Source organism: Triturus cristatus, chromosome 5_2 (assembly GCF_964204655.1).
Source record: "Triturus cristatus chromosome 5_2, aTriCri1.1, whole genome shotgun sequence".
Lineage (NCBI taxonomy): Eukaryota > Metazoa > Chordata > Amphibia > Caudata > Salamandridae > Triturus > Triturus cristatus.
In genome coordinates this window covers 702,368,602-702,394,710 of record NC_140588.1, presented here as the reverse complement: position 1 = coordinate 702,394,710, position 26,109 = coordinate 702,368,602, and the positions used below count along the sequence as shown (strand labels likewise).

General features: G+C 42.4%; 1 protein-coding gene across 2 annotated transcripts in view; it reads left to right on the top strand.

The window, feature by feature from the left end:
- SYTL4 (synaptotagmin like 4) overlaps window positions 1–26,109 on the top strand; it is a 559,448-nt gene that overhangs the window by 245,884 nt on the left and 287,455 nt on the right. For both annotated transcript variants that reach the window (XM_085607791.1, XM_085607792.1), the window contains one exon: window positions 20,282–20,459. In XM_085607791.1, coding sequence (XP_085463917.1) covers window positions 20,341–20,459 — 119 coding nt within the window. In that variant the 5' untranslated portion in view covers window positions 20,282–20,340. The remainder of the gene's footprint in view (window positions 1–20,281; window positions 20,460–26,109) is intronic.

The window sequence follows — 26,109 nt, the reverse complement described above, 5'->3', positions numbered from 1 at the left end:
TTGTATTTGTTGCCGCAGAACTCATTATAGAAAACAAACCAGGTATGTTGATCTCTACAGAAAGAGTGAAAATGAAGATAATTATAAGTGGAAGGATTTTGCCACATATATATTTCTTGAAAATTGTTTTGAATTGGGTGAAATTCAGCGGATTTGTAAATACTGTTACAACAAGTTAGAGGAAAATAGAATGCCGACCAGAGCTGTACATAATAATTTAGAATTGGATGCTATTCCTGCTGAACTTTCTGAATTAAATACATATGAGTCTATACTCATTCAATGTGTTCATCCGTTCCAGACCATAGTACGTATGGAGCCCAAAACTGGTAAATTACCTCCTTCAGATTTACTGAGAGGTTTAAAAGGTAGAGTGGTGTATTTTCCCTTGGATTTGAAAAAAAATATGGAAACTATTGATGCGGATACTTTGGAAACTGAACCATTAATTATTCTGGTTAATGGTGTACCTACAAAGAATAAGAAGATTTGGCAGGAGCTGGTAGATGTACGGAAAGTACAAAGAGCAAATTTGTATTTGAAAAGGAATAACAAATGGTATGAATCAATTTATATAGAAGAAGAAGAAGAAGATTTACAAGAAGACACAGAAACACCAACTGGACAAATTGAAAAAGTGGACAAGTCAAAGGAAGAAGAAATTTATGAACATTTTAGCATACATCCTCTTCATTCAAAAGAAGTTATGGGAGACAATATTGATCTATTTCAGATGAAGAAAGCAAAAGGAACTCCCGTGAGTGTATGGGAGGAGAGCTTGGAAGCTCGATGTTTTCCCCAGCTGTTTCCTAAAGGAAAAGGAGGACGATACGATGAACGTCTGGAACAGATTCCAGCTTCTGAGTATCGGACTACAAGACTATATGCTGAAGATCCCAGATTTCGACAAAGTATTCCTTATTTGTTCCATCTTTTATTTGAAAGCGACTTGTCTGCATTGTCTTATGCAGTAAATCACATTTTAAAAAGTGGAGTACATTTGCAAAATGTGTCTGCTAAGGATTTTATGGAGAAAGTGCAGCACCGAGATGATCAGTTGTGTTTCCAAATGATCAATCTGATGGCTTGTCAGCGTGGGACAAATGAATATTGGTACCGACGCCATGGTGAATTAAAATGCATGTTACGGAATTTAGGAACACCAACATGGTTCGTTACCCTAAGCTGTGCGGAGTACGCTTGGGATGATTTACTGGATTTTCTACGAGAGGCAAATTCAAACATTAAAAACATCGAATACAAGACAGCAGGCGAACTGTGCTCATTGGATCCGGTTAATGTTTGCAGATATTTCAATCATAGATTTGAGGCTATGATGTCCTTCATCTGCAATAAAAAAAATCCACCTCTAGGAGAATTAGTGGATTTCTTTTGGAGAAAAGAGTACCAGGCAAGAGGTGCTCCTCATATTCATATGCTGTTGTGGATCAAGGATGCCCCAAAGTTTGGAACAGATACTGATGAAGCAGTGTTATCTTACATTGAAGAATATGCAACATGTGCTATACCAAAAAGCACAGAAGAGAAAAAGTTAAAGGAGCAAGTTTTACGTTTCCAAAGTCATCGGTGTGGAAAATACTGTCGACGGAAATACAAGAGCAAAGATAAATACTACACTAAATGTCGATTTGGATTTCCTAGACCTGTTCTTTCAAATGGAAGAGTTAACAGTTTTATGTCATCTGTGAGACATACTATCACAAGAAAATCACCTAAGAATACCTACAACCTTAAAAGAAAAGAAGAATCAAAAAATATAAATGACTACAACCCAGTGATTTTATCCATGTGGAACGCTAACATGGATATACAGTATGTAGCTGACAATTCCATTGCTGTTGCTCGATATGTAACGTCTTACATTACGAAATCAGAAAAAACAGAATTGAAGGAAATGTGGGAAGAGATTTCTCACGAGAAAACTGTCAGTAAGAAGCTGTACAGTTTCAGTTTGAAGATGTTATCGCATCGAGAAATTGGATCCTACGAATGTTCAGATAGGTTATCTTCTGCAAGTCTCTACTCGAAATCAAGAAGAATAATTTGGGCAAGTTTAGGCCTTGCAGCAATGAGAAATCGTGTACTGAAATCTGTTGGAGAAATTGAATATTTGGCCGAGAATGACCCAGAAAGTACAGATATTTTGAAATCAAACATGTTGGACACATATTATCCCAAGAGAAGTCATCATCTGGAGAACATGTGTCTCTATGAAGTGCTGCAGAACTACATTTATTCACGGAAAGCCACAGAAGACATCAACAATGGAAAATATAAAGTCATTGGTGAGGAAGGATGTTTGGTGAAGCAAACAAAAGGAAGTTTGATAAATCACCGGAAGCTGAGTTGCGACACTACTGACAAAAAGGAATTTTACTACTTGGCACTTTTACAGCTGTTTAAACCATGGCGTACAGAGGATGAACTACTGGGAGAATTTCAAAGCTATGAAGATTCTTTTAATGCTTGCAAAGACAGCATACAATGCAATACATTCACAACTTATCTTGAAATTGAACAGGAAACTACAATTGCAGCAGAAATAGCTAGAGACAGTTCTCAGGACAGCCAAAGTTCAGGAACACTCAGTCAAGATCCCCTAGGACAACCAATCGTTGAAAATGAAGCATCAATAGCCATGAATGAAGTGGAAACGGCTATGAATCAAGCTCAAGGAGAATTTATAGACTTACAAAATTTGGAAAGACAACTGAACGAAGAGCAGCAACAAATTTATGAAGAGATCAGAAAAAAAAATGATCACGGATTTCTACATGAAAAAAAAAGAGTGCTCATGCACATCATTTCATCCAATCAGGATGTATGTAAGCGAACAAGCTGGAACTGGAAAAAGTTTCCTAATAAAAGTCATCAGAAGCTACCTACAGCAAAAAACGGATTCTACTTTGTCTTGTGTGGTTACTGCTCCAACTGGGTTAGCAGCATATAACCTAAAAGGAATCACTTTACATCGTTTGCTAATGTTACCAGTGGAGCATGAGAACAAAATACAATACAACAAGCTAACTGGAGAAGCATGCTTGGAAGTTTCAAGAGTATTGAAGAAGATGCAAGTTCTCATTATTGATGAGGTGAGCATGGTATCAAACCTAATGCTTGCCTTTGTGCATTTAAGAATGCAGCAAATTCTGAAGACAGACTATGACGTGTTATTTGGAGGAAAACACGTCATAGTTTTTGGAGATCTTTTGCAACTTACTCCAGTTAAAGGACAACCAGTGTTTAATACTGTGACACATGAAGACACGAAGAAGTCATTGGGAAGCATCGGTAATACAAATATTTGGTCCTTCTTTGAGTACAAGGAACTTACTACTAATATGAGGCAAGCAAACGATGAAGAATATGGAAGTATTCTGAAAGATATCAGAATTGGACTACTCACTGAAGCTGGCAAAAAAGCATTAAAGCGTCGGCTGCTACATAATTTATTTCCAAAGGAAGAAATAGTTGCAGAGAAGATATACAAGAACATTGCAGAAAACAAAAGTGTCATCTGATTAATGCCAACTCTACGTGAATGCTCAATATTCAATGAGGAGCTTTTGAAATTGGAAAAGGAAGATATCAGGAAATTGGAAGCAGTGGACAAAATTGAGGATGGAAGAATTACTGTCACATTTAACAGGCACACTGAAAAATAAATTGGATTCACTAGAGAAGAAGATTTCCAAAACAGCTGGATTAGAAAAAAATCTATATGTTTGCATGAACTGTAGAGTATTTTTAAGGAGAAATTTGGATGTTGAAAAAGGTTTAGTTAATGGAGCTATGGGAAGAGTTGTGGGTTTTATTAATTATCAGAAAAAAGATGGAATTGAATGTTTAAAAATAAAATTTGATCAGATAGAAGAAGTTAAAGACATTTGTCGTTCAGTTCGTTTCATGCTTGTGAAAGACTTATATGTACGTAGGAAGCAGTTTCCGTTTTCGCTAGCATATGCTGTAACTATTCACAAGTCTCAAGGATTGACTGTAGATTGTGCATTTGTGAACATTGGTGCAACTGTGTTCAAAGAAGGTATGGCATATGTTGCTTTGTCACGAGTGAAAACATTATCAGGTTTATTCATGATAGACTTTGATGATTCAAAAGTTAGTGCTGATACAAATTGTGTAAAGGAGTATAATAGATTAAGAAGAAGCTATGCTCCTCATTTAGGTCAGTATCCTGTGTTGGAGAAACGTGTAGTTTCTCGTAAAAGGAGAAATGAGAAGATCTGTAATGAAGATGTAGAGAGGAGGAAAAATAAGAGGAGTGATGTAATTGCAAGCAAAAAGAATAAGGAAAATGAAGAACAGGTTGTAGGATGTTATTTTGAAAATAGCTCTGGTGTCAACTGCTACGCTAATGTAGTGCTGAATGTTGCATTTTATCTGGAAAGTTTGCAAGAGCAGATAATAGTAAATCAGGGTGGACACTGTGTAATGATTCCCAATTGATTTTTAAGCAACGTTTGCCTTTTGATTTAGCAAATTCCTATCTAATCTTCCTGAAACCTAAATTTTAGAGAGATTTGGCAACATCTGGACAAAACAATTTTACCATTTTATTGGATTACCATTTGGAATTTACAAATAAAAAGATTTAACAAATTATCATTTGGCCTAATGGAAAGGTAACCAATTGTAATGTGGAATTTTTCCATTTTTTAAGGAAACTTTGGAAAACCAAAAATTTTGAAAAAATCGGTAACATCTGCACAATTTAAATTTTGGAATGTTATTGGATTGCCATTGGAAATTTTTTCAAAAAAGATTTTTTAAATTACTATTTGGCCATGCGGAAAGGTAAACAATTCTATTGTGGACTTATTTAATTATTAATTAATCTTTCGGAAACCAAAATGTTAGAGAATTGGTGACATCTGTACAATTTAAACTTTAGATTTTTATTGGATTACCATTGGAAATTTAACCAAAAAAGAATTTTAAAATTACTATTTGGCCTAAAGGAAATGGAACCCGATGTATTGTGGAGTTATTTGAGATATATTATTGTGATTATACTTCTGAAACAAAAATATCAGACGGTATTTTAAAGAAATAAGTATTGATATTAGATGATATTTTTTAAGAATATTATGCATTTCTATAAAGTTATGTTTATGCAAAAAGAGATTGTGGGCTTTTTTAAAACAATCTTTGAGATTGTTAATTTTTTTTTTTTTGCCTGCTGTTAAATGATGAATGCAATTGCTTTCACAATTTATAGTGAAATGCAATATTTTCTGAAAACAGCAAAAAAAAGGCAAATATTTTTTGAAAAATATGTAAATATGTGTACTGTATTATAAAATGTTTTATTAAATATTAATACTTTTTTCTTTTTTTTCAGATTGAGATAGAAAATTTTCGAAAACTAGAACCATTTTTAAAGCAATTAAAAAAAAAAATTTGAATGAATAAATCTTTTTTTGAGTGGGTATGGTAAGTCAATAATATCATGGTCCCTTTTTTCCACTTCTCTACAATCACATTTTCAGTTTTTAATTGTAGTCTCTCAAGGACCTTGTAATGTGATAATTGATTTTTAGTGTTTTTAAAAAAAAAAAAAAAATTACGCGTACCGTACGCGTACGGTAAAAAAAAAAAAAAAAAAAGTTTTTTAAAACATATATAAAAAATAGATGAAAGGTAAGGTTGGCTCTTAAAAGAGCCGTTGTGTTCATGCAGGGACAGAGGAAAGAAAGATTGGGAATATTAGATGGTACGACAAGTGTGCTGATCTATTTTACAGTTCACTAGGGAAATACTGGTCTCCCTATAAGTAATTAGATCATGACAAGTGGCGCACCGTACTTCAACCCTCGCAAACCGAGGGTTAATTTCCAGAGGACCAGAAAAAGGATATGCTCCCCCCACAGATGAAGGGCTCACCTGACCTGCAGAAGAAGGACTCGGCCCTGCAGATGATGGTCCAGGCTGAGCTGCTGTGGATGTGCTTGGTTGATTTACTGAAGGGTTACCTTCAGTAAGTCGAGCATGTGTCCTTCTGTGTACATCCTTAAGGTGTCTCATCATGGTGTGATTCCCAAAGGAATACTTCCTGTCAGGATTCCCTCTTGAAAGTACACGCTTACACAGCTTACAAGTCACTAAGGGTGCATTTACCTTTTGCTGGCCTTCTGGAAAAGTAAAATACTCCCATACGTAAGAGGTCTTTTGTTTCCTCGCTCTCTGCCTCAAGGTAGTGCTGCTAGCCTCACTCTCAGAAGAGCTCTGCTGTTCTGCCATCGTATCACAAAGCTAACCCAGCTCCTTCTCCTAAGGGATCACAAGCAGAAATGAGGGGAATGGGTGTGGTGTAGGAGAGTTCTAGAACTGAAAGTAGTTTCAACCAATCAAAAGTTGTGTTTCATGATCACATGACCTACCGTACGCTTACGGTACGCTTACGGCAAAAGTACGCATGCGCGTAAAAAAGACATGCGCTCGCGCGCATGCGCATAACAGTCACTCCCCAACACTTCCGCGTAACGTGCGCGTGTAGCGTACACGCGTACGCGCCCCACGCGGAGTACGCGCGGCTACGCAAATTGCGTAACTATACGCAAACAGCGTAGATAAATTACGGACATTGCGTAAACCGTACGCGTACGCTTACCGTAAGCTTACCGTACGCGCACTAAAAAAAAATAAAAAAAAAAAGGAAAAAATGTATTGCTAATAAATTTTACCTGTTTATTTTATAAAAAATGTAAAATAAAAACATATTGTAGAATTTTAAACATTTAACCATACTCTTTAAAAAAGGATAGAAAATTAAAATAAAAATATGTAAAAAAAAAAAAGAAGAAAAAAAAAAAATTAGCATTTAAAAAACCTTGCAAATTCACTGAAAAAACCATGGGTTTCACACACGTTATAGTTAGGAATTAGCATTTAAAAAACCTTTGAAATTCACTGAAAAAACCATGGGTTTCACACACGTTATAGTTAGGAATTAGCATTTAAAAAACCTTAGAAATTCAATGAAAAAACCAAAGGTTTCACACATGTTATAGTTAGCTGGACATTTCACTCGTAAAAAACCATTGAAATTCCCCCGTTATAGTTAGTTAAGCTAACTATAACTCGCGCGCCCGCAATGCACTACTGATGACGTCACATATTACATCACTCATGACATGGTCAGTGACATCACTCATGACATCTCAAATGACATCACTGATGACATCATCCTTGTGATAGAGTGGTAGACCTCCTCTCACCCTAATATAACCTTTGATACACACATTTAAAAATAGAGACTGAAATTTTCAAAAAAATGGACATACAAATAACAGTTACAACAACCTATTCAGTAATTCTAAGATCCACATACACATCCACTCATCCACCAACAATCCTATACAGTCACTCATACATATACTCACACATCATATGTACTCATACACCTAAACATCCTGTAACACAATGCCACTCATTCAGAGTTACTCACACATAGTCACTCATGCTAATAAAGAATCAAACCTCCATTTACCTCCATATACAGTTATACACACACCACCACACTTACTTTTACAGAAACTTACACATACTTAGTCTTTTAAATAATCACTTATAGAAACACATACTTATTCATACAGGCACTCTTCCAATCTCTCACTCGCACATATACTTACTTATATACACCAATAGTCATATATACTAGTTTAAAAAATATGTAGTTACTCATAAAGACACTATTGAGACAGTCATTCACTCACTAACACACCCATACACACACTCATCCACCCATACGGTCCTGCACACATGCTGTCTTCAACACATACAAACAGTGAGTCACTCATTCATGCACCTATGCACTACGTAATAACCCCCACCGAACCATGAAGACACTCAGACACTCATACTGATACTCAAAAAACCAACTAATAACCTATATAGACACTCATGTAGCTACTCACCAACCCATGCAGCCACTTATATACAAAGTGAGAGACTGATACAGGTATTTACACATTTAAACATTACTCACTTAGCCATGTATTCATAAAGATACACTTAATCAGTCAGTTACACAATCAATTTTTAAAAAACAAATCATCAATTTAGACACTTATATACTCATTTATTCTTCCATCGACCTTGAGATATACATATATTAAACTTTTTTAATTTTCAGAAAAACACACATTCACTGGATGATGTCATCAGTGATGTCATTTGAGATGTCATCAGTGATGTCATGAGTGATGTCACTGACCATGTCATGAGTGATGTAATATGTGACGTCATCAGTAGTGCATTGCGGGCGCGCGAGTTATAGTTAGCTGAACTAACTATAACGGGGGAATTTCAATGGTTTTTTACGAGTGAAATGTCCAGCTAACTATAACATGTGTGAAACCTTTGGTTTTTTCATTGAATTTCTAAGGTTTTTTAAATGCTAATTCCTAACTATAACGTGTGTGAAACCCATGGTTTTTTCAGTGAATATATATATATATATAATATATCCTACTGGGAGTCACCAGTAGGTAGTTAAAGTTAGGACCTAGTATTTATCGGAAAAGTATTTATTGACTTGCATGTATCTTTGGCGTTGTTTGCCGAATCTTCTTGACATTGTCCAAAAAAGTGTTCTGGTGATTTCTGTGGTGCGTAAAAGGTTTGGGGGTGATCCATCAAGCGGGGCCAAGAAAAAAAGGGAGGGGGGGGAAGAGTCAAAAACGTGTGTTTCCCCAAGAGCGTGGGCGGATGTGAACAATAAGGATGATGGTGCATTCAGCGGAACAATTATCGAATGGACTCCTCGGGGGAGGGGGGGGGGGAGCGGACGAGAAGTGAAGTGGGTGTGCTGACCTGTCTGTTTGGTTGTTCTTCTTTGGTGATAAAGAAAAAAACGAAAATGCAAATAAAAATATTTTTTTCAAAAACAAAAAAAAAAACGTGTGTTTCCCATGTTAATTCCCATAGGACCTTTAGATTGGGCTACAGCCCGAACTGATGAACGAAATTGCACCAAATTTGACAGGAAGGTAGGTGTTGGTCCAGGGAAGTGCCTTTTTGTGATTTGGTGTAAATCCATTCAGTAGTTGCGGAGCTCTTAACTAAAATCCAGATTTCTATATATAGGGCAGTCACGGCGATAGCTAGTGAAGTGCTTGGGAAGGAGTTAGTCCCAGGAGGGTGTGGGGACCCAGATAAGATGACTCTTGTCAGGGGCAGTCACTGGTGACTGCCCCTGCGTGCTCTACGCTGGCATCTATTCCGCAACTTTCATCCGAGGCTTTTGATACTCTGGCTCAGAAGGTCAAATCTGGCTCGCCTCTGGATCCGGTATGTCCTGCCCTATTTAGGAACCAGTCTTTTGTGGGGTCTCCTACGGTCTGTTCCTTGATTAATACCTCTTTGGCTACGGGCACGGTACCACCTAAATGGAAGTGTGCCGTGGTTACTCCTATTCTGAAGAAGCCTAGTCTGGACCCTTCGGGACCGGAGAACTACCGGCCCATTTCCTTGCTTCCATGGCCGGCCAAGCTGCTGGAAGCTCATGTCAATCAGGTACTTACTGACCACCTAACCCAAGCTAACATTCTGGACGAGACCCAACATGGGTTCCGAGCTGGGCATAGTACGGAGACCGCCCTTCTCGCCATGGTTGAACATCTCCGGTCGGTGCTAGATCAGGGACAGACGGCGGCGCTAGTATTATTAGATCTAAGCGCCGCCTTCGATACGGTCTCGCACCGTATCCTTCTGCGCCGCCTGGTAGAGATTGGCGTGACGGGGCTTGCCCTTCAGTGGTTCCGTTCCTTTCTCGTGGACCGGTCCTTTTGCGTCGCCATACCCCCCCCCATCAGTCCAGATTTCATCCTCTGGACCTGGGAGTACCGCAAGGTTCCTCACTGAGTCCCACTTTATTCAATCTTTATGTGAGACCGCTGGCTGATGTCGTCAAGCAATGGGGCATGTTCATGGTCTCATACGCTGACGACACTCAGCTAGCGGTTATTATCAGTGGGGATACCGATGTGGATGCCCCCAAGTTCCAGAACGGGCTAAGGGCAGTGGCTAGTTGGATGACAGCTAACTGTCTCCAGCTGAACGCAAAAAAGACCGAGGTTATGATCGTCGGGAAAGGAAGGGACCTCTGGGATGACAGATGGTGGCCGCCGGAACTTGGTGTAGCTCCAACTCCAGTTATGGAGTTGCGTGACTTGGGAGTTTGGCTGGATGCTAATCTCAGTTTTGTGGGGCACACCAAGAAGACCGCGGCGTGTTGTTTTGGTGTCCTTCGGGGCTTGAGGCCTGTCCTTAAGTTCTTCGATCCTCCAACCAGGCAGATGGTAGTGCAGGCTACTGTCCTTTCTCGCCTGGACTATGCCAGCTCGCTCTTGCTGGGGAGCAATCAGGCAGAACTTGTGCGGCTTCAACGCGTGCAAAATGCCGCGGCCAGAGCTATTGTCGGACTGCCTAGGTTCTGCTCGGTTTCTAGCACTCTCCGAGCACTACATTGGCTACCGATTAAGTCGCGTATTCATTTTAAAGTTTTATGTTTGGTTTTTAAAATCTTGAAAGGTTCTGCTCCCCTGATTCTCTCCAATCTTATTTCCGGCTATGTTCCATCACGTGTATTAAGATTCTCGGAGCAGGCACTTGCGGTAGTCCCGAGGTTCAGGCTTTGCCGAGCTGGTGGGCGCTCTTTCCGGGTGAAGGCTGCAGCCCTTTGGAATACGCTCCCGATTCACCTCCGTACAATTAATGACCTTCTGCTTTTCCGGAAATCTTTAAAAACTTTTTTGTTTTAATTCTGCCGCTTCCTGTGGAGTTATGTTAGGTGTGTTGTACCTTGTCGCGCGCCGGGACGCCCCTTAGCTGGGGCAGCTGTGCGCGTAATAAATGTTACTAACATAACATAACATAACTAGGGGGCAGAGATATGGTCCAGAGAAGCCTAATACCTGATAGCACTAAGAAGTACAGGCAGTGGGTGACCACCAATAAACAGAGGGCAGAGGCTCTGAGAGAGACAGGAGCCAGTGTGACTACTACCGGGTGTCACCTGGTGGCAGTGGCACACAAACTTTAGTGGAACTTAACGGCACAGTTACTGCTGTGATACAACATTGCCATCTGTTGGAGAGCTACGTGTATTGATGATTAGGTGAAGGACTAGGGACGTGGAGGTAATGCATGCATTACAGAGACCATTTCCGGTGTGCAGTGGGGCTAATGTTTACGTGCCAAACATGAGACCCGAATGTACTGTTTAACATGTACTTTTTAAATATTATTATAATCAGTAGCTATGGATCTGGAATATTTACAATTTTTTTTATTTCGATATAGTTTTATTGTTTTTTTGCAACATATAACATGTAATCGTCAACACTTTGTCATTATAGGGTGGCAGCCCAAACTGGCTGTGTTAGTTGTAGTACAGTTTCAGATTATATATGCTTGACTGTCCCCCTATCCACTGTCACAGTAAGGGAAAAGGAGAGAGTGAAAGGGGAAAGGATAGGAATTAAGGTAGAGAGAAAAAGAGATAGCATACCAGAAGTTTTCTTTCTTCTCAATAGTGTCTTGACCCAGTGGGGGTGTGCTTTCGGGCCGATTGTTTCGTTCTGTTAGTACTATTCAAGGCAGATCGTATGGGTTTAGGAACTTGTCCAAGGTTGCCCACATTCCCCTGCAGGGTTGTCTCCATGATGAGTTTCGTAGGGCAGTTGTGTCAGCGCCTCTAAGGTACGTCACCCGGTTGAGCCAGCCCTTGAAAGTTGCCTTGTAGGTGTCTTTCCATTTGGTGAGTACTATTTTAACTGCCGCTGTTAGTAGGAGATCCAGTAGGTCTCTGTCCTGTTGTGAGTCTACCTCTGTTGTCATAAATGCAGTGGTTAGGGTTGCAAATTCTGCTTTTAGTGTGCATCCTAACGTTTTATTTATGAAGGTGAAAATCTTCTCCCAGAATTTTTTTTACTTTGGGACAATGGTAGATAAGGTGTGCCAGGTCCCCCTTTTCCTTGTCGCAATTTCAGCACTGGTCATTATCCCTCAGGCCTAGAGTCGCCAGGCGAGCCGGGGTCCAGTAAGTTTTGTGTAGGAGCCAGAATTGTGTCTGTGCTAAAACCGGGGTGATTGTGTTTTGCATGGGTGAGGTCCATAGCAGGTGGAGTTCTTTTGCGCTGAGTGTAGAACTGAGTTGTTTCTCCCAGTATGTGATTTTTTTGTCATTAACAGAATAGGCCATCAGGTATCACACCTAAACAGACTACTATGACCCAGCTCGACCAAACTTATTTACAAATCTTTTGAAGCGTCAGCAACAGATATGTTAAATGTAAATAGAAATACACCACTCCCAAACAAGTATTTTACTTACAATAATAATTTAATAATTTCTAGCAACCTGCTAAAAGGTGATCAACTGTCTCTTATACCTCTACACCTGCTGCATGAGATGTATGCATACCATCTGCACTGTTTACTACTGTGCAATATATCACGATCCGCAATATGCTCCACACAGTTCAACAACTCAATGCAATAAATAACACTTGTTCCTCTTTGACCTGATTTCGGTTGCTATGAGCCGCTTTCAAAGCTAGAGTTAGTGAAACGTAAACAAAGTCCAACTTCAGATTCACGTATGCAGGGAGCTGTGTTTGCATATAATGGGTGCGTAGATGCGTTGCATTTCAGCAGCAACCATCCCTTGTGCACCAGTGGTCGAAGTGGGTGGGATGTGATTGTCACTTCTTTTATTTTATTTTCACATCATAAAGACAGGGCATGCATCGGTGGATCCACGCTGCTCACACAAAGAGTGAGAGTAGCTGAAGCAGTGGATGAGGTGAATAATCAAAGCACACAGTTTGCTAAACATGCTTAGGTTTGCAGTGTGAATCCAGAGGAGGGGATGAAGATTTTTCTGAAACCGCTGAAGTCAAATTGAAAAGCAATAGCAAAAATGAAAAAAAATTCAGGTGAGTGAAAGTTCAGAAGAAGAAACTGGAATTTCCTAAATTCCAGTTAGTGATCAGAGTGAAGAGCTACTTCCATGCAAAAGGACCACGCAAGAGTGGCAGCAATACAAAGTAGTCTCTGATCAAAGAAGTGACGAGTTGCAGTTCAAAGTGAAAGTAAAAAAGACCCCTTTCAGAGGAGACGATTCACTGTGGAGAAAGCCGACAGACAGATTTCATCAGAGAACAAACTCGAGCTTGAATCAGAGCTCAGGATTGGTCTCAAGCCAACGACAAGCAGAAGAAGACAATTTGAAAACTGCAGCAAAAAGAGCGAAAACAAGATATTCCAAGAAAGAGAACCTGTAAAGGAAAACCCTGTGAGCCAGAAAGCGACTTGACAGACTTTGAGAGACAATTGAACCCAGAAATTAGTGAGAGTTGGTCTTTTGGCAACCGCAAGTTGCCAAAAGACCAACTAAAAGGAGAGTTCCAAATCGAATCGAAAATACGCCTCTCCAGGATGGGTGTATTTAGCTACATTATCTGATGAAGAAAAAGCAGAGGAAAGATAAGAAGATGACTTCTAAATAAGCAAAAGTCAATATTGTTTTGAAAGTGGTTCAGACACAGAAACTGAAGTTGACGAAGAACCACCTTCAAAAGTGAAATTAACTCCATTTAGCTAGTATTGATGAAGAAGATTCCTAAAAGAATGAAAAAGTGATTTTTGACTGACTATTCTAGAAATTTAAGACGGCTTGAATTTTTGAATTGCAAACTTTACAGAGACTGAAAAGCTGATTGTCTTACTTTTGTTCAATATCGTTTTAGAGAAATGTTTGGTTTGATTTTGGATTTTCTTTGCCACAAAACAATTTTGGATGCAGCAGATGCTATAAAATTGTAGAAATTATGCTGCTAATTATAATCTTCTTAGTATTAGTTGTCTAGTTGATGTGCTTACTGATGCCTGTGGGAAATGTTTCAAGTTATGTGAATAATGAGGCTGAAATTGAAACTAATTATCAAGAATGTAGACAAAAGATACCGATACATGAAGAGCATTTAGCTAGTGATGATTTTAAAGATGATGTGCACACTAAAATGAATAGGGAGTACATAGTTGTCAAAATCAAAAGATTTTATGTATGTACTTACCTTCCCACTTCAGCTGGAGATGGTTCAACATACGTACGATTTCATACGCACTGTTTTGTAATATCTTTGTGGCTATTTTTAATGACCAGAAATTCCTTTCTCGTTATTTGACTGATTTTAAGGTGTCTTTAGAGAATGTATTTATTCTTGAGAATGATAAAAGAATTGAATATGGTGAGTAGTTGATGGTGATTGCACAAATCAGTCATACTGCTAATTTGAAAAAAGATTTGTGTTTAACAAGGAGCAGGATTTTGTTAGGGAATACAGTGAGAGAGGGAGTGCAGTTAGTAAGAAATTTAGAAGAGCAGAGATTTAGAGAAATCTAGAGGAGAAAAAGATTGCTTTTGAAGAAATGAAAAAAGAATAATAGTTTTGGCTTGCGGGTTTGCATCCTATTTTGAAAGTAAAACAGGAAAAAAAAGTGGGATGTGTATTGTAAGGCAAAATCCTAGACGTAAATGGAAAGAAGAATTTGTAGGGGAGTGTATGTGACAAATTTTATGACGTAAGTGGAGATCTGTTGTCTGGAAGAGAACCTATTATGATGGGAATTAATTATGTTTTTGGAAGGACTGCTTATTTTAACCTACCGACAAATTGGGTGGGTTTGTGTTATCTGGCTTAGGTTTTCATAGAATTTATTCATTATATAGATGAATTGGAAGAAGAACATGATCTGTAAAGAATAAGACGACGTTTTAGATATTTTAGGAGTAATGATTCCTCCAGTGGGCATGGTCATGAATGATGTGAAATTTTGACACTTGTCTACAATAATAGCTAGACTTGCCATAGATACAGCCGGTATTTTAAATTTGTAAATGTGGAAATGCTAGCAATTTGAACAATGTCTATGCCTTTGATATTATCTTGGCAAAAGAAAGCAGAGTCTGTAAAATATTCAAAGCAAGAAAGTGTTGTATATACATACCCGATTATAGTGGAGTGATTATTTTATTACCAATGTAACTAATTTGACTCATCAGATTAGGACACCCAATTGGACTCAGGATTATGAGAGAGTGTAGGATCCTGGGTAAGAGAGCTAGGGAGTTGCTTTGGTAAGATAGGAGAATGGTTAGGTAAAATTGGCGTTGGTTTTCTATGTACTAATAATTTTGCACTTGAAATATTACGATTATCCATCACACTTTTAATAATGTAGTGTAGTTATGCCACATTTTAATAATTGCCTACTTGGATTGGGCATCTTTGTCGGACGGGTTCACATGAACTATGAAGGAGACTACTCAAATTAATTTGGAGTCGGTACGTAATACACAGATTGTTGACATTTGTCTTGAAGTATAGTAAGAAAGAAGGAAGTATTTACAGGATTTATTTTTTTACAACAGTGAGTCCTGAGGTTGGGCCATTGAAGACTGAAATATTGACATCACACTCTTATTAACTTGAAACATTACAAATTGATCTTTGTTATAACCCATTTATGATTTGAATGCTTAATTAATTGGGGTGTAAGATGTTTTCGACACTGTTTTAGGTAAAAGGAGTGACTGCACTTCCATCCATCCCTTGATAGTCTAGAGAGTTGAAGTGACTGTTTGGTAGTGCCAGTTTTGCTATTAATTATATGTATATACTGCCTGTACATAGAATGTGGATTATTTAAATAATGAGTATAACATAAATATAATGAACTGAATACAAATGAAGTAAAAACATTTGTAATTTGGAAAATGTCTGTGACTGTAATTCTCAATTTGTGATTACTCACTCAGATCACATATGTGACCGTGATAAAGTGTGGAACTAATCTGGATGTAGATAATTCCTCAAGGGATATAGTTTGTGTGAAAGAAACATTTTAATACGAGACACATTTAATTAAAATGGATGCAGTTTCTGGTGTGCTGCTCGTCTTGCTCATGCTCATTCGCCCCTCCAAATCAGCAGCCCACTGCAAGACTTCTCTCCCCAGAGTTTCCACGGAACATGGAACCCAATGATGACAATAGATTGAAGTAATAGAAAGCATTTATTGAGAATGAAACATTCCATTCTGTACCTAATCGTTTGGAAGTATTTCCACAGTTTATAATTATTAATTTGCTCTACTAAGCTTGGGGTATTGATAGGGAGGGTAGTCTCTTACTGCTAGATTAATGAGAAGAATCGTGGGGCTGAAGTGCTAAGGTAAAATTTGGTAAAACCAACAGTTGATGGACAGAATGCAGAACAATGCCACACATTCACCCCAGTACAGAGATCTGGGCCTAAATCCATTGTTTTTTTGCTCACCATGCCAGTCCAGTTTGAACCCAGCCATATGCAAATCAGTCTTGACCCTGTGCCTCATGGGAACAGTCCAGCCCGAACTGCCAAGCCAGGTCCTCCCTGAACTGGAAACAAGCATCCTAGGACCGGTTTCGGGGTTTCACCCCTCTTCAGCCAGGATAGCTTGGTTCCAGTGGCATGGAGAGCACAGGACCCACGTCTGGGCATACCCGTCCCACTCGGGGTGACAAATGCAAAAACAAGAGTTGATGGACAGAGTGCAGAACAATGTCATACATTCACCCCAGTACATAGATCTGGTCCTAAATCCATCTTTTTTTGCTCACCATGCCATTCCAGTTTGAACCCAACCATATGCAAATCAGTTTTGACCCCGTGCTTCGTGGGAACAGTCCAGCCCAAACTGCCAAACCAGGTCCTCCCTGGACTGGAAACAAACATCCTAGGTCCAGTTTCAGGGCTTCACTTCTCTTCAGCCAGGATAGCTTGATTCCAGTGGCATGAAGAGCACGGGACCCGCGGCTGAAGAAGGGTGACATACCTTGAAACCCGTCCCAGGATGCTTGTTTCCGGTCCAGGGAGGACCTGGCCTGGCAGTTCGGTCTAAACTGTTCCCATGAGGCACAGGGTCAAGACTGTTTTGCATATGGCTGGGTCCAAACTGGGGTGGCGTAGTGGGCAAAAGAACGATGGTTTTAACTCAGATCTTTTGACTGGGGGAGAATGTTTGCATTGTCAGCATTCCGTCCATCATTTATTTGCTGTAACAAGGTAAAAGTTGGTGTTCATTTGATTTTGGGGTTCAAGAGATTGGGGTTTGGCACCCACAGTAAGATATGATTGGTTGTGAAATGGGTGTGTATTTCTTTGGTGTATTGTTTATTTTGTACTGAGTATTTGATTATTAATTTATTTTCTTAAAGTGGTTATCATGTTTATTACGGTGTGTTGAAAATGGTTTGTAAGAGTTCTGCCTTTTTACAATCTTTGTATCAGTAAATGTCACCTTCACCACTTCTGATCCGGCAAAGAAATTAAGTCCCTTAACTGTATGTGAAGAGTTAGCAGCCTCTTGGGCCCAAATTATAAGGGGCAGAGTTTCACTGAGAATTATTACTCCAAATGCAGTTTGTCACGCAATTCCAAATGTCTCTGGGCTTGGAATTATCATTTCTGCTAAGTCTGGAACTGATCATCCCGGGCCCAGTCACCAGAGGGGCAGCAAAGCCTGACCCCAACCTAACACACTCAACATGGTGGCTGTAGACAATGGATCATCTGGACAGGCTGAAGCTTGCCCTGACTACTCCTATCTCCCACCCCAACCCTGTAACTCCCACCCACCCTCTTCCTAGCACTTTGCACCTTCTCTGAGCAGATGGTTAAATACAGTCGCAGCCGACATGACTCACGGGTGGGGGACCTGATTGTCGCGCGCGGGGGGAGGGTTAATTTAAAATAAAGGAAAAAAAAAGTGAACTTGCCTTCGCCGGCCTAGTCCCGCGTCGTGTCTGCTCCTGTCCTGGAAGCAGGTAGCCTCCCTCCCCTAAGCCAATCACAACGCTGCAATGGCAGCGTTGAAATTGGTGGGGACGCCGCCCTGCCATGAGTATATGGGGAGGCCATTTTTACCATGTAGGCCTCCCCATGCAGTCAACATGGAGAAAAAGCAGAGTGCACATGACTGGTTTGGTCGGCCCCCTCCCCTGCCCTAGAGCAGGACTGCCTGCCCCAACCAAACCCTTCTGCTTTCTCGCAGTGCAAGAAGCAGAAACATAAATTGGTATTTATAATACCATTTTATGTTTCTGCATCTCACACTGCGAGAAAGCAGTGGGGCGGCGCTCCTCCGCCCACATAGAGGAGCCGCCCCCTGGTTAAATATAAGTACTTTTCCTCCCCGAATGAGGGAAAAGAGCCCGCAAAGGTCCTGGTATGCCTGGGTTTTGCAGTTTTCGCCCTTCCTGACAGAAAACAAGTATTCATCAAATTTGGTTAGGAATACCGTCTGGAAATTGGGAATCCTGCCCATCTGGTATCCACACCAGAATTCAGCACCTTCATAATAAGGGCATTATTGTTCTGTGGGGTGTATTTCTGTATTGATGTATGAGCTGTGAATACAGAAGGGTGGGGTTTACATATTTCATAGTACTACATTTGTTTCACATAGTACGGTGTTCCTTGTTTTTCCTTTTGCTTCTGTACTTTATACAAAACAATTAATAGACATAGGGTGGACTTTGATTTTGTGTTATGGGAGGCTCTGTGTCTGGGGTACTATTTCGTTTTTAGCAGTGCACTCTTTGGTGTTGGCCAAGCTTCTGTTATTTCTGATTTCAGGTGTACGTGTTTTGACTAAGCCTGGGCAAAGCACTACGCTACGCTTGCGTAGTTTGCGAAGTTTGTGCTACTTCGCACTACGCGAATTGCACGTAGCACAGTGCAAACACGCGTAGCGTAGTGCAGTGGTCATTTTTTCCTGGCTCGTGGTCCTCTACGTCAAGTTGGCAACCGCGAGCAAGCAAAATGACATCCCGGCGAGACTTTCCTCGTTCACAATCAGCAACATCAAGTTGCCGATCGCGAGCGTGGAAAATAAACCTCCCGGCGAGCTTCTCAACGCGGGGAGGTCCGGTTTCTCATTGCGAGTGGTCGCATATGCTACCGAACGCTCGAGATGAGAAACTACCAGTCCGCGTTGAGAAAGCTGCCGCTCGAGTAGAAATCTACTTGAGCGGCAGAAAACGACCGCTTGCACTGTGCAAGATGCAGTTTGCACTGATTGCACAGTGCCGGACGCTTGTACGCACTGTGCAATCAGGGTGAACAGCATCTTGCACAGTGCACTACACAGTTTGCGAAGCTACGTGTAGCTCGCGAAGTGCACTTTGCGTAGCTACGTGTAGCGCTACTTAGCAAACTACGCCCAGGGTCAGTTTTGACTGAGAGTACAATGGTGGTAAGTTGGTAATGGACGTGTTGTTTCATCCTGCTCGTCCTAAAATTTAAATGTCACGTATATATTGTTGACAAAGGCAAAAAAAATTATTGAAATCACTTTTTAATTTTATTTTTTTAGGGCATGTCATTTATTTACTTATATAAAATGTTATATGTGGTGCATATGCCGTGGGCAGCGAATCTAAGCTAAAGCCAATATAAGAGTTTGTATATGACATGTTACACCTTGAAATATTGAATATTAACTTGTTCAGAGGGGTGATAAAGTAGGTACCACGTATAACAAAGGTACGGGAGCATATTAAAATATATTTTCCAAAACACATTCCGAAATATTTTAATAGTTACTCTGTATTACGGCTGGATTGATTAGTCCATTAGAAAAGACGTTTTTGATGTCGAAGAACTTCAGACCTGTTTGACGGATCTGCTTGAAATGCACCTGAGCATCCATCAGATGCCAAGAAGTTGAATTCTGTTTTGCTGACCGCGCCATGGCACATATCGGCCACGGTACTTCTGGCATTTTATTGTTAGCACAAGAATTCTGGTGACTCGTTTGATAGCAGCCAGCAGAGTTCTGTCCATTCTGTCTCCCAGCGCAGTGTTTAGAAGGAATGTTTTTCTTCTTCTGCGGTACAACTCTGTGCTCCTCCTCCATATAAACACATTTCTGTGCAGCATTCAGTGCACCGGTAGGACAAGTACCGTATCCTGATGGCTCTATTTACGTCGTGATTCCCTCCTCACGTCCCTCCTGTTAAACGTTTAAACTATCACCTTTCCGTTGTTCTCGCCTGATCAGCATTTAAACGGTTCAGCCCCTCAGATTTTGGTTCAGTATTGCCAGTATTCGTACATATGATAACGATCGCAAGCACTGCTTCCTGTACGAGTTTGCCGTTTGTGTTTAATAAAGTGCTATTGTTTTTCAGCGCTTAGAGTGGCAGAGACTGAAGTTTCTTCCAAGAGGACGGCTCTGTCGTGAAGCACAATGTCTCAGGGCACCGAGTCGGTGAACCTGTCCTTCCTCTCCGAGACGGAGCGAGAGCTGATAATCCAAGTCCTGCAGCGCGACGAGGAGCTCCGGATGGCGGAAGAGAGGCGGGTTCGGTGAGTGGAATGAGAAAGGGTGGGACCGTTCATTGCAGAGCGAGTTTAGAAAGAATGTTGCCAAGAGCAGTCTGTTGAATTGACTATTTTCTGTTTACAGCTTTCAATGCTCTTTTTCCTTTCAAAACTCCTGTTGCTAAGTCTGTTAACCTAAATATTCGTTGACTGCTAATTCAATTCAGTCTTTATTCGGTTATATTTCACACCATAAAAGTACACATATATACAATACTATTAAAAACATTATTCATACTATTACAATAGTTCATAGTCACATATTACACGTAGCCCATTGCCAATAGCTTGATCCAGAGACTGCTCATTTTTTAGGTCGCGCGTAGAGCGGTTGCGCTGTCGCTTAGCGACCTATTGTGTATGCTTTAGGAGTTGAACTTCACCCTTTAGTTTACTTGCTGATTGCTTTTCATTTGTCTTGATTAGTGTCCTTTAAAAATACGTGCTTTCCAATGGCCAAAACACCGTTTTTGTCCCTCCTTCTCATTTCTGGTTTTCTCAAAGCACCACCGACCCAAGTACTACATCATTACGCTTTGTGTTTATTTCTTGGTTTAGGGACTAATTTTTTTCTTTATGTGCTTCCCTGCCTCAGCGCCACACACAAAAGCTTTACGCCCGCTGCGCTTTTTATTCATCCCAACATATGGTGTATGTCCCGAACAGTATTTTTTCCCATGACCAGTTAAACAATGCCTGGGCAGGCTCCCTCCATTTCACACCTGGTAGGGTGGGTGACCTTTAATCTTCGTGTTTATTTTCGTGCTCTTTTCAACATGCCGAAGAGCGAAGCTCCTTTAAAGAATCACATGTAGTTTGTTGAAAGTGTTCCATTACTTCTGGATTCAGTGCACGCATGCGCGTGCCCCTCAAGCACGAACCGAACATCTGTACATTTACATCAGGGTGATAGGAAGATAGGTGGCGAAATGCAGACAAATACTGTTCACCTTTCAAAAGCAAAACAACGCAATAAGAAAATACTGCCCATACACGCAGGAGACAACAGCATGGGATAGTTGTACTCTGCCACTGTATTAACTAATGCCACATTTATACTGACAGCATCTGTTAGCTTCAGCAGGCGTTAAGGCGTCCGCTTGCAGCAGTGTGCATAGCTGTGCTACCCAGCCAATCTTCAGCCAGCTGCCAGCATTGTGAGGCCAGGTCCTAAACCCATTGTATGGACGGATTCAGACACTCCTGCACCCCCCTGTTGCCAGGCCGATAGCCTTATCCTGGCCACTGCAGAGGTGGCAGACTCGGGTGAGTGGCTTCCTTTGTGTCATAAAGGAGATTTCAATTTCCTAATAAATAACGCGCACCCCTGCCACAACGTTTCCTGTATCAGCTATTTCCTGTTACATCCCAGTAGTCACGTTGGTGAGAAATTTAAATGAATTAAAGGGATGCATACTGCGCCGTGAAAATCACTGGAAACACTTAATGCCGACACATTTTTGTGTGACTACAAAATAAGAGAAGTCCTGCTTTTTAACTGTAATGTATATTTACTCCTCGCAAGGACTTCAATATGTGACAGGTCAGACCTACTGAAAGCAAAAAACATAACTGAAATACTTTGCCATTTTTAATGGCAATAGCTCTATCTTTAATAAATTAAAGACCGATTGCATTGTAAATGCTTGTATACCTATGTAATGTGCCGTGCTGCTTATGGTGGCGCTGTTAATAGTGCTGTAAGCTGTTAGGGGGAGAGAGGCTCATGGTTACTTCTTTCAGAGTTCTTTTATTTTTGAAAATGGTTACAAAACACATCCAAAACTCACCTCGCTTCAGGATAGTACTAGAAGAAATCTGCGGATTTGTAATAACTTAGCTGGTGCTGTTGCTCTAATTCTTGTGTGCTGAAACGGCGAGTTGGGTGGAAGAGTTTGCTTCTCATTATCTGAGCTCAGGACGGCAAGGAATGTGTGTGTTTTTTAGGTCTCGGCTGGCGTAGGCTGCGTAGACATGCGCATTCTCGCTGGCGAGATTTAGTGTTAACAGGCATTTTTCTGTAAGGGGCATTAAGCCCCGCCCCTCTTTTCCATTGGCTGGCGTCACCGTTTATGCTAAACGGTGGCCAGCCATTGGAAAAGAGGTGTCTGTGACGTATTTGCTTTGCTTTTTGAGCCGTCCCATTTGGACGGCCTCTCCTGCTTTGCGTTCGTCGCAAAAGGCGAGGCCGTCCAAGTGGAACGGCAGAAAAAAAGCGAAACGAAAACATCATGGGAGCGCTTGTTACATGTTGCTGCGGTACTGAACCGAGTACCAGTTGTCAATTCGGATATCACATTGTGGGGCTTTCAGTCAACTCTCTTCACTCATTGATCTGTTGGCGTGTCATTCACATCTGCCTACATCCATCACAGAACGCAGCATTGGACAATGACTGCATTTTTCTCCCTGAAGTTGAGCATCAGTCCGTGACGCGCACGAACCTGTGTTGCTGAGACACGTTCACGACACTGCGACTCTTCCGTCAAATGTGTGCGGTCCTCTCATTGGTCGCAGGGGCAGACTCCGCCCCAGTGGCTGTCGTCTCCTGCGTCTCCCGCCCCAGTGGCTGCAAGTAATATTTTCCTCCCTGAAGTGGAGCATCAGTCCGTGAGTGGACTGACCGGCCGCTGCTATGCTCCGCTTCCCGCTGCTCCTCTGCCTGGCGGCGCTGCCAGGGCAGGCCCTGGGTGAGTGTCAGAGACCCGAACCGGGCGGGGGTGCAGCAGTCCGGGGGGGGGGGGCTTCAGTGGGTGCATGAGGGGCGCAGCTGTGCTTACAGCCCGGTCTGAAGGACAAGGGGCCGCTCCGCAGCCCGTCAACAGGAGTTCAAATCACAGCCAAAGATTTGGGAGCCGGGGTGTCTCTAAGAGGACTGACAGACTTGTTAAAGGGGCGTCACCAACTCAATCAAGGGGTGACCCAAAGCATCACCAGAGCCAAGCGCTTCAGAAACAACCGAACCAGCCGCAGCCGCAGCCTCGAAGAGATCGCTTAGAGATTGGGGAGGGGGGTGGTAGCTTCAGAGGAGAACAATGCGAGTCATGACAAGTAACCCCCCTCCCCTGGTAGTACACTGGTCTTTCCCAATGCTTCTTTCTAAGGGACACCTGGCGCAGAGGACAGTACAGCATGAGTTACCTCAGTAGTAGATTTGTCTTTGCCAGTGCTTGTTTTTGCTCCCCAGTCTCTATGGCACAAGAGCTGAGCTAGAGCCAAGTTGGAGCCTTGCTCGGTTCCTACCTCTGCATGACGTGTACTTTCCTCTATTATCTCTATGCGCTCTGTGCCGTTGGTGTACCTCTACAGGCCTTTTGTCCGCCCACGTAGCCCATGCGTTGCCCTACAGGGCAGTGCCTTGTCCCCACTCAACTGCGTGTCTAGCCCTCTGAGGGCGGAAGGGCCGGGGTGTGCAGCGATTAGCTGTGGACCCGCGGGATTCCGTAGAGGCAGAGCGGGCACTGGAATTATGCAACCGGGGAATGCCAAATTATGTGGCAGGGTTAACTAAATGTTGTTGCATGAAAAGTCACATTTTGCGGTGTAAAACAGCAAATTATGGAGCAGACGTATTATTTGGCTAATGCAGCAAATTCATAATTTTCGACGCAGAATCCAAGTGACCCTGATTAGATGACGACAGTAGTGCAGGTAAACCATTCTAATGTCCGCAGTGATGCCTGCTGTTACTGTGTTAGTGGACATGTGGTGTATATGGCATGATGCAGTTGTGGTTTACCTCTGCTGGGGTGGTCGTTTTGGTGCCTTTTGTACGGCGTGTTTGAGAAGGGGTGTGCTCCTGAATGTTTTTTTTTTTTACCCGGACTCCGACAAAGCTGTCAGATAGTCAGTTATGGCTGGTGTGAACCGCTTTCACCCCCGGGTCACTCAATATGGCGAGGTTCCTGTCGGTTGGCCTCCCTGCGCATGCGTGGCATCGGCGTGAGGCACCCAGGGCTGGCTCCTTCCTTTGTAGCCCCACGCCTCACCCTCGACTGCTGCTGAGAGCTGTCAAAACTGCTCTTTTAAATTTTTTTTAAAAAAAATCAGATTTTGATTAATATGGAGAAAGGGGACATAGCATAACTGATAATAAAACTGATAAATGACATCTGAATGACGTGTAGCGGTATTTTATTACATAAAATATCTTTTATTTGACATACGATTAGTTGCTGGAAGCATCACTCACCCTGACGAGTTGAAGCCACATCGGCGAGGCCGGGATCTCCGGCGGCAGCCAGGGCCGCCGCATGAAATATACCGATCCCGCGCTCAGGGAGAAGGATCCGACTTTAAATACTTAAGTAATTAATTGGGTTTATATATTCTATTTTTCCCTACCTTTCTCACCCCCTTAATTAAGATCGATCTGCTGAGAGTTAGCGGTCTGCGCAGGATATGCTGACAGCTGATGGTTCTGCCTATGCATGGGTGCCGGTCCTTTCCTCCCACTTCTTGGCTCTCTGCATCTTTTTCCTCTTACTCCTTGGCCTCCTGCTTCCTTTCTTTTACTTCATCACCTCGGTGCTTCCTTTCGTCTCACTCCTCGTCTCTGCTTCCTTTCCTATCACTCATCTCTCTGCTTCCTTTCCTCTCACTCCTTGCCTCTCTGCTTCCTTTCCTATCACTACTGTCTCTCTGCTTCCTTTCCTGTCACTCCTCGCCCGATTCCTTTCCTCTCACTCCTTGGCTCTCTGCTTCTTTTTCCTCTCACTCATTGACCCCCTGGTTCCTTTCTTGTACTCCCTCGCTGCTTCTTTCTTCTACTCTCTCACGCTCTTGAAATCTTACCTGACCCACGGCGCTTCTCCTGGTGTTCCGCTGAGCCCTCCTGCCGCCGCCGCAACTCCATCTCACCGCGGCCGCAGAGTGCAGGACTACAGCCCCCAGGAGCCTCAGCGGCGGAAGTCCGCTTACGCAGTCAGCGCGCACGGAGGCGCTTAAATTTGAATCTCGCCCCGGCAGAGCGGGTGAACTCTACAAACGCTCTTGAAAACTTACCTGACCCACGGCGCTTCTCCTGGTGTTCCGCTGAGCCCTCCTGCCGCCGCCGCAACTCCATCTCACCGCGGCCGCAGAGTGCAGGACTACAGCCCCCAGGAGCCTCAGCGGCGGAAGTCCGCTTACGCAGTCAGCGCGCACGGAGGCGCTTAAATTTGAATCTCGCCCCGGCAGAGCGGGTGAACTCTACAAACGCTCTTGAAAACTTACCTGACCCACGGCGCTTCTCCTGGTGTTCCGCTGAGCCCTCCTGCCGCCGCCGCAACTCCATCTCACCGCGGCCGCAGAGTGCAGGACTACAGCCCCCAGGAGCCTCAGCGGCGGAAGTCCGCTTACGCAGTCAGCGCGCACGGAGGCGCTTAAATTTGAATCTCGCCCCGGCAGAGCGGGTGAACTCTACAAACGCTCTTGAAAACTTACCTGACCCACGGCGCTTCTCCTGGTGTTCCGCTGAGCCCTCCTGCCGCCGCCGCAACTCCATCTCACCGCGGCCGCAGAGTGCAGGACTACAGCCCCCAGGAGCCTCAGCGGCGGAAGTCCGCTTACGCAGTCAGCGCGCACGGAGGCGCTTAAATTTGAATCTCGCCCCGGCAGAGCGGGTGAACTCTACAAACGCTCTTGAAAACTTACC